Raw genomic sequence first — 9,468 nt, forward strand, 5'->3', positions numbered from 1 at the left:
AAATAATTCCTTCCTCCTCCTATGTAACTCCAGTTCAAAGAAATCTGACACAGACATACATGCAGGCAAAACACCGATGAATATAAAATGAAAATAAATCATAAAAATCACTATGCATATAAAGTAATTTTTTTCCAAAATAAAGAGTGTTATATATTCTCAGAAAGATGGATGTAACTGCAGGTAATAACATTAAGTGAATTAAACAGGTCTCAGAAAAACAACTATTGTGTGTTTTTTCTCTCATTGGTGGTTTCTAGATTATGGATAGAATCATAAAGTCATGTGTATATGTGATTTAAGTGAATATGAAACTGACAAGGGAAGCACAGGATTAAAAAGGAGGGGCAGAGGTGGGTTGGAAGGGATCAGGGAACATACCCACAGGTAATGTTTGCCTAAAAATATTCTTTACGGCCGGGCTGGTGGCGCACGCCTTTAATCCCAGCACTCAGGAGGCAGAGGCAGGAGGATTTCTGAGTTCGAGGCCAGCCTGGTCTACAGAGTGAGTTCCAGGACAGCCAGGGCTACACAGAGAAACCCTGTCTCGAGAAACCAAAAAATAAATAAAACAAAAACAAAAACAAAAAACTCTTTACAAAACACTGTATCATGTACCATGAAAAATTTTAAATAATTTGCAACAAAAACAAATACAAATTTTGAATATTTAAAAAACCCGAGCTATTTCTGTGTTTTTCAGTTTAATACTTTTTATACTTAACCTGCTTTTGTTTGTGTGTATGAGATGCAGGGGAAGGAACACGCCTGCCCCTGCACACGGGGAGACCCTGCAGGAGTGGGTTTTCTCCTGCTTGGCCGCAAGCTCACCCAAGGAGACATCTTGCCAACATGATTGAATATAAAATTGAAATTGTGGGCAGGGGAGCCACTGTTTACGGGTATCCGTGCAGGGGTAACTTTCCACACACCTTGGTTGCATACTTCTTCATGTGTGCCCACATTGGGAGGCTCTTACATTGTACAAGGAAATTTACATAGGCATATTCGTTCCCAGAAAGACGTAAGCCTACATAATGGTTGCACACACGCATTAACCCTCACTCACACACATTGCACACATATACACACATGCACACTGCACACATTGGCAGGCCCCACGGTCATGAGAACAGTACCGTCAACAGGCGGCTGAAGATCTTGTAGCCGAAGCTTTCAGCAGCGGCAGTGACATTTCTCTGGGAAAGAGTGCGCATAAGCCACATGGTCAGGTGGGAAGAGGAGATCCCAGCCTGCCACCCAGCCCCGGGTTCTTGCCCAGCCATACCCGAGGGATTGGGATAGCACCAGACTCCCAGTGTAGCACATCTGGCGGCAGCAGGACGTTGTCGATGAAGTGCAGAACACCGTTCACCACCTCGAGATCGCTGCTTACCACCCGAGCAAAATCATTGAGATAAATGCTGCCCTGTGGGAGGCGCACAGTTGCATTGATCAGTCGAGTGCTTAAAGCTATGGGGTGTGCCAAGGACAGAGCAGGGCCTGAGATGATAGCCAGTCCTGCACGTTGAGGTTGAAGGTGAGTTGGTCAAGGGCAGAATCAAGACAGGTGGTAGGGCTTCCATCTCACTGAGAAGCCTACACAAGGCACCATACTAAGCTTGGCATTGTGGGAACTTGGTGCTGGTACCAGCTTACCTTGAGAGTCCCAGGTTGGGGCAGGCCAGTACTAATCTCCCTCCTTCTTATTTCAGATCTAGGCTGAGTATTAAAGGAATGGAGACAGGGCACGGGGACTGAATCCTAACCGGGCAGTAGGACCAACAGTGTAGAGCTCACCTCCCTCTCACTAACACGCAGGGTGTGTCCAGACAGTGTAGTGACATAGCCCTGGTCCAGCATCTCTTGGCTCCACAGCTTCTGGCAGCCAACCACGTGGTAGCGAAACACAAGCTGGCGATGGGCCCGTATCCTAGCCAGCTCATCCTAGCATGGAGTCATGAAGACAGTGGGAGCCGACGATTGTCACCTCTGCCCCTGCCATGACTAGAGTATTCATCCCTCTCCGGTCTGCTTCCAGGGCTGTATACCTGTGACATGTTGCTTATTAAGTCAGCATGTGGCACGAAGACGGTGAAAGGCCCGTCACCCTTGAGCTCCTTGTATTCCTGCGGAGACAGGAAAACAACTTGAGCACAGGAGGGGTGATCTGGAACCAACAGGAACTTCTCAGGATCTTCTGGGAAAAACTTAATCCTGAGAGAGACCGGGCCAGCCAACCCTTCAACCAGATGGGATCATAGGGGCCCAGAGCCAGTTGGAGCTTGCCCGGCAGGTCTCGGGGCCCAGGCTGGATACTCACCAGGAGGTGGAGGCTGAAGAAGGAGGCATACTTGTTCCGTAGAAGCTCCTGGGGGATCGAGGGTCAGCTCAGATTTTGGGCGACCCCCCATTCAGGGGTTGGTGCCAGTCCTAGCACCAACAACCCAAGGTCTGGCCAAGGCAGAGACAAGGAAAGGAAAGCCAGGGAGGGTTCTGAGCCAGGGTCAGGATGGTTTTCATGTGATGTAGGTGAGTTTTAGGCCAGGAAGAATTAAAGGTCAGCTTCAGGGTCATGGGGTCATGGTCAAGGATCAGAATTGAATATGGGGTCTTAGCTAAGATTGCTGTTCAGGTTCATGAGGCGGAACCACAATCAAGTCTGGGTCAGGCTTGGGAATATTACCAGTCCAACTCGCCCGTGACAGGTGATGCCGTCCCCCACCGTATGTGTTGCGTCACAGGAACACGTCCTCTGGCCATCTCCCGTGCTTTTGCACACAGCATAAGGACTGCAGCCTCCATTGTTCTGAGAGTGAGAGAGGAAGGAAGAGAAGGCAGTGGTGGTGTCCTGCCACCTCCGAATCACCAGCCTTAGGGGAGATGCCTCACGTCCCTGCTCAACACTCAAAGCTTTGTCTCTACCGGCTGGACTTGAGCTTGGGTAAGGGAGGCCCTGGAGCCATTCTGGGGACGAAGAGGACTCTTCCTACCCTCCGTCCCCTTTCCTGGACAGACGTGATAGGATGTGAGGGCCTGACCTGGGAACAGGGGTCCAGAAGCCTGCAAGTCTGCATGCCATCGCCACTGTAGCCCTCACGGCAGCTGCAGGAGACCTGTCACAAATCCTGATCACTGTGGTTGCAGAGAGCCCCAAACAAAAGGGCCACCCCAGACCTGCTCTGAATGGAAGCCCCAGTGTCAGGCATCAACTGACCTGCTGGGGACCTGTGGGGATACACTCAGCATGAACATGACAGCCCCCATTGTGGACAAGACAGCTGTTTATTTCTAGGGGAAGAGACACCGTGATGAGAAATAGCTCGTGATGACCCCGCCATTCATCTGTCCCTCCTCAACGCCAGGTGCCCACCTCCTTCCTATTTGGGCCCCATGTCACCACACACCCTTTGTACCTTCAATCCTTCTTAGCCTGCCTCAGATCACTAAAATACCCTCCCCTCATACATGTCTGTCCCCTCGGGTGAGGGACACCTCACCCTGGCACAGCTCTCCGTCGCCCGTGTAGCCATCCTGGCAGGTGCATGTCCGCTGCCCAGGAGCCACCTTGGTACAGTTGGCATAGGGTGAGCAGCCCCCATGGCCAGAGGCACAGGGGTCCACCTCTAGGGACAGAAGTTGTGAGAAACAGGCAGGGGGAGGGGTAAAGGAAAGGTTAGAGAGAAGATGGGACAACCACCCCACACATTCCAAAGTGGAGCCCAGGATGTCCACCGGGCCAACCTGAGCAATAGCTGCCGTTGCCCGAGTATCCTGCAGCACAGACGCAAGCAGGGATTCCAGCGGAGTCCTGGATGCAGCTGGGAGGGGTGGCAGCCATTTAGCCTGTGTCGCCTGTGTCTGTCCCCTCCCGCCCACAGCCGCCCTCATAGGTTGGGCTCACTCACTTGGCATTGGGATCACACTTCTTGGGACATTGATGATCAGTGGTTTCTGAGAGCAGGACAGAAGGTTCCGGTCACTCAGACAAGAACTGTTCCCTTTCGTCCCTTGCCTCTAGCCCCCTGGGACTTGCTTACTCTGGTCACAGCGGAGACCCTGCCAGCCCGCATGACAGACACAGCTTCCATTCCCGCGCAGCCCCTCCTGGCACAGCCCATGGTCACAGTCACATACTGGAAGTGGCACAAGGAAGGACAAGAGTCACTTGTCTGCTCCTTATGGTACAGTACCCAGTCTGCTCTCCTTCCCAAGGGCCACCATCCTACTCTCTGCAGACCTCACCTCCAGAGCAGGTGGGTCCATAGCGACCCAGCTCACACATCTCACAGGCTGTCCCATGGAACCCCTCTTGGCAGCGACATTCCCCATTGCCCAGGAACCTGTCTTGGCACTGCCCATGGCCTGAGCACACTCCACCCAGACCCCCTGGGCATGGCTCACACAGGGTACCAAAGAAGCCTGGGCAGCAGTCGGGCACCTGTATGGGGCAGGGGAATGGGAAGGGAAGGAGAGAGGCCCAGGCTGGGATTGATGTCGCTAGCCAGGGAGAGGAGGTAACAATACCTCAGGGCCATGCAGACAAAAGACAGAACAACTTGGAAGCACAGACCCAGGGAGGGTAGACCAGATCAGGCAGGATGTGGAGGATGTCTTCCACAACCCTACCCTGTGTGGGTAGGCTCAAACAGGACTGTGACGGAATAGAGTGCACAGGAGCAGGAAGCTTGGTTACTGCCACTGGGTTTGGCTGGGTTTGGCCAGCTCTGGGATGTGACCCTGTATCTCTCTCCAATCCCCACCCCCCAGGGGTTAGACACAGGGCCAACGGTAGCCCTCTGATTTTGGACATCCCCAAGGCCTTTGTTTTGCTGTCTTCGTTGAAGGCTCAGCATCTCTGCTCTTGAAATCAGTCTAAACTCTTCCTCGGGGGTGGAGGTGGAGCTCCTCTGCCCTCTCCTCCCTGGGTGAGGGGGCGCCTCGGAGCAAACCTGGATCTTCTTGGCACAGGTGTAGGAACAGCCCCGGGAGAAAGAAAACCCAGATCTGTAGACACAGCTCTTCCTCGGTGTGTCCTAGGGTGGGAGACACATGGGGAGGGTCATCTGGTGGCTTGGGCAGAGACAGGTTAGTAAGTGGGAGATGAACAACCGTGCTGCAAGTGTCAGAGCGAGCGGGACAGACAAACATGAGGGGGACAGAGAAAGGGAAAGGTAGAGACCAAGGCAGGCGGGTCTGATAAGGGGCTGGCAGACGGACCAGGGTGAAGCTCCTCTGAGCAAACTTTGGCTGCGGCTCAGCCTTAGCTGGTGGTTGCAACTGCCCATAACAGGCTAGTTCCCAGCGTGGCTGCCCCAGGGCGGGGGACGGGGTATTAGCGGGAATATTGAAGTAAGTCCAGAGCTGTGATCGGCCTCACCTGCAGCTGGAAGCCTTGAGTACAGCGGAATTTCCGGGTACAGTTTATGCATTTCTCCTGGGGAAGAAGGGCAAGGTATCCGTTGGTCCAGAACAAGACTGGCCAAGAGACCCTTCCTGCTACCTAGACTAACCAGCAGACTAAACAGCACTAACTAGCACTAACTAAGTAGCACTTGCTGCTCTTGTGTTTTGTTTTTCTTTGTTTTTGAAACAGTGTGTCACCATGTAGCCCTGACTGGTCTCAAGCCTGAGAGATCTGCCTGCCGCAGCCTCTAGAGTTCTGGGATGGAAGGCACGCGTCACCAGTTGCAGCGGCTGATCCGTAATATCCTCTGGCCCCAGCTTCTCACCCGAAGAGCCTCTGCATGGCTGTGCAGGCAACGGCTGGAACCCACTGCCAAGATCCCCGACAGTCCGAAGAGGGAGCTGCCTGGGGCTTCCAGCAAAGGGCCCTCCAGTGGCATGTGATTCACCTCAGGCTGGAAGGAGACGAGCAAGGTGAATCTATCTACCCACTGCCACCACCCGCAGTCTTAGAGGCGACAAGACAAGAACACAAGGGCATACTTCAGGGGTTGGGGGCAACTCCAAAGATTGGGGGATGTCTCCCGGGAGCAGAAGCTGGGGTCTCCTAGGTAGAGAAGCTTCAAAGGGGAGTCCTAAAAGCAGAGCCCCTGGAAAGGGAGGACTAACCCCAGCCCTTCAAACCTGGCCACTGTGGTTGTAGAAGACCAGCCAGTGGGCAGGGCCCAGGAGGGAGTTGCGGTGTCCCCCTTTCCGCAGGACCTCCACAGAGAGTGCCTCCCCGAGGATCACGTGATGTCGCACCGTGTCGATGCCCTGCCAGGAGGGGGTCAGTTCAGGGTTTCTGAGACTCTTGAGTGCCCTGGGTGTCATGCCCTCCCCCACCATGGTCCTTTGCCATGGCATAAGAGGCTCCCCTTCCCCACCCCCGAGGCCTCACCAGGACACTGTTGTTGCCCTGGGTCTCCAGAGAGTGATTGGTGGGCACAAAGATGGTGTAGGCTTTGGCAGCCTCGATTTGGGCCACCAGTTTGTGGTGCTAAGGATAGAGACAAGGAGTGAGGTAGGCAGGGTAGCTGCTGCGGGGAGCCAACCAGCCCACCCCCACCCCCACCCCACCCCGCAGCCTCCTGGGAGCTCATTCCCCTTGAACGAGCCTTCTTTATACCTTTAGCTGCTCCCCAAAGAGGCGGAAGGCAGGCACGCTATTTAGTTGCTGCAGCAACCCGGGCCCGGTCTGCATGTCACCTCTTGGAGGCAACAAGACCTGGTGTAGAGCAGGAGGGACTGTCAGCCCATCATTACTGGCCTAGGAAGTCCCCCGCACTCCCTTCTCCCGCTGTACCTGGCTAACAATGTGTAGGATGCCATTGGTAGCAAGGAGGTCGGGGACATCCACAGTGGCATTCTGCACCCAGACTCTCTAGAAGGCAGCAGATAGAACTCAGGCTTGCTGGGCATGTGTGAGAGAGGCTGGCTCTCTCACAGCCTCAGACTCTACCAGGCACAGGCATAGACCTCACCAGTACCCACATGAGAAGGGCATTGCCGGCACACACAGCTTCTAATGAGACCATGATGTGTTCTGTGTACAGTCTCAGAATCAGCCTTGGGCAAGGGACTCCAGGCTTATTTCCTGCGAGCTCTCTGGTTTGGGGGCAGGGCTCAGCTATGGGACCACCCCAACTCCCACACAAGTCCACAGTACATCTCTTACCCCACTGATGTTGTGTATCTGCCAGCGTGTCGTGGCACTCAGTGTGGCTGCTTGTTGACCGTTTAACCGGGCCAGCTCCTCCTCTGAGAAGACACCCTGGAGAAAGTGGGCCCTGAGGAGAAGAGTTGGGGGGCGTTGGATCTACAAAGATCCTTCAGCATGGGCTCTCCCACTTTTGTGGAGACATGGTAAACAAAGAACCAGATTCTCTTAACCTTGTGGAGAAGGGTCCAAGGTCCTACCCAGAATCCCCCCTATGGCCCTTCCCAGCTGTCCCCACCTGACCAGTTCTGGCAGCATCTTTGGCTGCAACCAGAAGGCCTGGTCCTCGAGGCTCAGTCTACGGATGGCGGACTCAGAGGGTACCAGGGCTGTGAGTCTGCTGTCGGCAGGAAGAGCGATGCTTGAATTCTGCACACAGTGAGTGGGAGCAGGGAGATAAAGATGGACATTTCTGTATCCAGGAAGGCCTGGTAGACATGAGCCCAACCCTAGCATTCTGCCCTGACCCTACCTTGAACCACTGGGAGAAGGCAGAGAAGTGGGCATTTGCCTCCAGTTCCTAAAGGGGCAGAAAAAAGCCGAGGTTACAGACCTAAGGACAAATTCAAGTCCCCAAGCATCCCCCTCCCAACAGGCACAAGAGAGGACAGCACAAGGGAAGAAGATAACTCTGGGAGCCTCTTACCTGGATGATGTCTCCATAGCAACTGAAGCCATCACCACCAAAATGAGGAGGGCATGTGCAAACCCTCTGGCCTCCCCCCACTGCCTTGCAGGTAGCCTGGAAGGGGTAAGGAATAGACAGAGAGATGACAGACAGAGTTATAGCCTCCATTCATCTTCCAAATAACAAGCTGGGTAACAGGTGTTCTCATCTTTCTCTCCCTCCATATTGCTCATCCCTGGCCTGTGTGGCCATTACATCATTCTATGCCCCTTCCAGCTATCCTGTCTGTGTTCACAGAGCCCACTCAGCAGGCCCGCTCCCAGTACCACAGAGCACGGGCCACTAGAAACCACCTCAGCAGTCACAGCAAGGGACTTGGGGAGCCAGGGCTAAAGAGCAACAGAGATAGCCATGACTTTCAGAAGCTGAGCTTCGGAAAGTAGGAGGGGCAAGGCAGAGCTGCTGTCCGATAGGAGGGCAGAAGGGGGTCAAGGGGCAGCAAGGAGCTTGGGGGGGGGTGGAGGACCAAGGATTGGGGTAGGACAGTGAGGGGACTGGGCTGGCTCTTAGGGGACCTTACTAACACTGCACAAAGGCTTTATCCTATGCTAGAGTGAAGGAGAGGCCACTTCAGCAAGATTCCAGTGCTAAGGTCAGACAGACATGACCCGTTGCAGCAGGCCCTTCCCAGGAGTTTGGAGCCCTTACACCCACTTACCAGGCCGTGGCAGCCGCCATTGCCCACCCGACAAGGGTCAATGGGGCTGCACTCGTAGCCATCTCCAGCGAAGCCCAGCTTACACGTGCATCGGCTCTGGAGAGGCCAGGGAACAAAGAGTCTCATCTCACCACAGACTCCATCTCTTCCTCTGTTCCCCAGGAGATCTGCTCATACCCCCAGAGGAGCTCTTACTTGCCCTTAGCGATCTGTGCTTTGGCGCCCCATGGGGGACCGGCTCCCAGAATGAGGCTGATCAAGAGATGCCCCTGGCCCAGAAGCTTCTGTAGAGACTCAATCACCACCCTGTACTGGGAACCCCATCAAGGCCATTGGCTTGAGGTCAGTGGCTTGCGGCAAGTGGGCAGGCGTCGGCCAAAGCCAGCCCCAGCAAGGGAACTAGGATCCCACTTCCTTCCCTGTGACCCAGTCAACTGTTCTGGTCTCTTCCCCCATTATGGACATGTCTTTGGGCTTGTTAACACTACAAATGAGCACAGGTGAGGCCCCTCACCTCCACATCTTAATTTCAGGTATGGGTGGAGGCTATCTAGCCCAATGCATTCAAAGTCTCAGTTCTGAGCTCTCTTTCCAGTCTTCCCTTCACAGGGTCTCGGCTACATAGCCCAGCATGGTATTCAGTGTGACATCCTCCTGCTTCTTCTTCCAGAGTGCTCCCTGGCTCCTGGACATTCTAAGTTCTAAGTGCAGAGCGCTAGCCCTTATGCCAGTCTGAGTTTTTTTTACTGTCAATACTCCACAGACTGCTGGCCCAGAGGCTACCATAGAGCTGAGAAGATGGGGCCGTGAAGGGGCCAACTCAGAACCAGCCATGCCTGGCTTCTTGATGGTACATTAGATATTCTTTTTTTTTTTTTTTTTTTTTTTTTTTTTTTTTTTTTTTGAGACAGGGTTTCTCTGTGTAGCCCTGGCTGTCCTGGAACTTACTCTGTAGAC

The 9,468-nt window shown here is 53.9% G+C and overlaps 1 protein-coding gene across 2 annotated transcripts in view; it reads right to left on the minus strand.

Moving 5' to 3' along the window:
- Nucleotides 1-9,468, minus strand: part of Stab1 (stabilin 1) — a 30,149-nt gene that overhangs the window by 5,002 nt on the left and 15,679 nt on the right. For both annotated transcript variants that reach the window (XM_021203980.2, XM_029541455.1), the window contains exons 26-50: nt 8,512-8,607; nt 7,812-7,907; nt 7,638-7,685; nt 7,404-7,534; nt 7,124-7,235; nt 6,752-6,829; nt 6,575-6,673; nt 6,347-6,445; nt 6,091-6,222; nt 5,733-5,861; nt 5,381-5,437; nt 4,953-5,036; nt 4,246-4,441; nt 4,041-4,136; nt 3,909-3,954; nt 3,745-3,821; nt 3,501-3,626; nt 3,218-3,291; nt 3,042-3,116; nt 2,687-2,809; nt 2,324-2,371; nt 2,052-2,129; nt 1,801-1,947; nt 1,289-1,429; nt 1,140-1,199 (exon numbers count right to left, since the gene is read on the minus strand). In XM_021203980.2, coding sequence (XP_021059639.1) covers nt 1,140-1,199; nt 1,289-1,429; nt 1,801-1,947; nt 2,052-2,129; nt 2,324-2,371; nt 2,687-2,809; nt 3,042-3,116; nt 3,218-3,291; nt 3,501-3,626; nt 3,745-3,821; nt 3,909-3,954; nt 4,041-4,136; nt 4,246-4,441; nt 4,953-5,036; nt 5,381-5,437; nt 5,733-5,861; nt 6,091-6,222; nt 6,347-6,445; nt 6,575-6,673; nt 6,752-6,829; nt 7,124-7,235; nt 7,404-7,534; nt 7,638-7,685; nt 7,812-7,907; nt 8,512-8,607 — 2,448 coding nt within the window. The remainder of the gene's footprint in view (nt 1-1,139; nt 1,200-1,288; nt 1,430-1,800; nt 1,948-2,051; nt 2,130-2,323; nt 2,372-2,686; nt 2,810-3,041; nt 3,117-3,217; nt 3,292-3,500; nt 3,627-3,744; nt 3,822-3,908; nt 3,955-4,040; nt 4,137-4,245; nt 4,442-4,952; nt 5,037-5,380; nt 5,438-5,732; nt 5,862-6,090; nt 6,223-6,346; nt 6,446-6,574; nt 6,674-6,751; nt 6,830-7,123; nt 7,236-7,403; nt 7,535-7,637; nt 7,686-7,811; nt 7,908-8,511; nt 8,608-9,468) is intronic.

Source organism: Mus pahari, chromosome 8, assembly GCF_900095145.1.
Source record: "Mus pahari chromosome 8, PAHARI_EIJ_v1.1, whole genome shotgun sequence".
Classification (NCBI taxonomy): domain Eukaryota; kingdom Metazoa; phylum Chordata; class Mammalia; order Rodentia; family Muridae; genus Mus; species Mus pahari.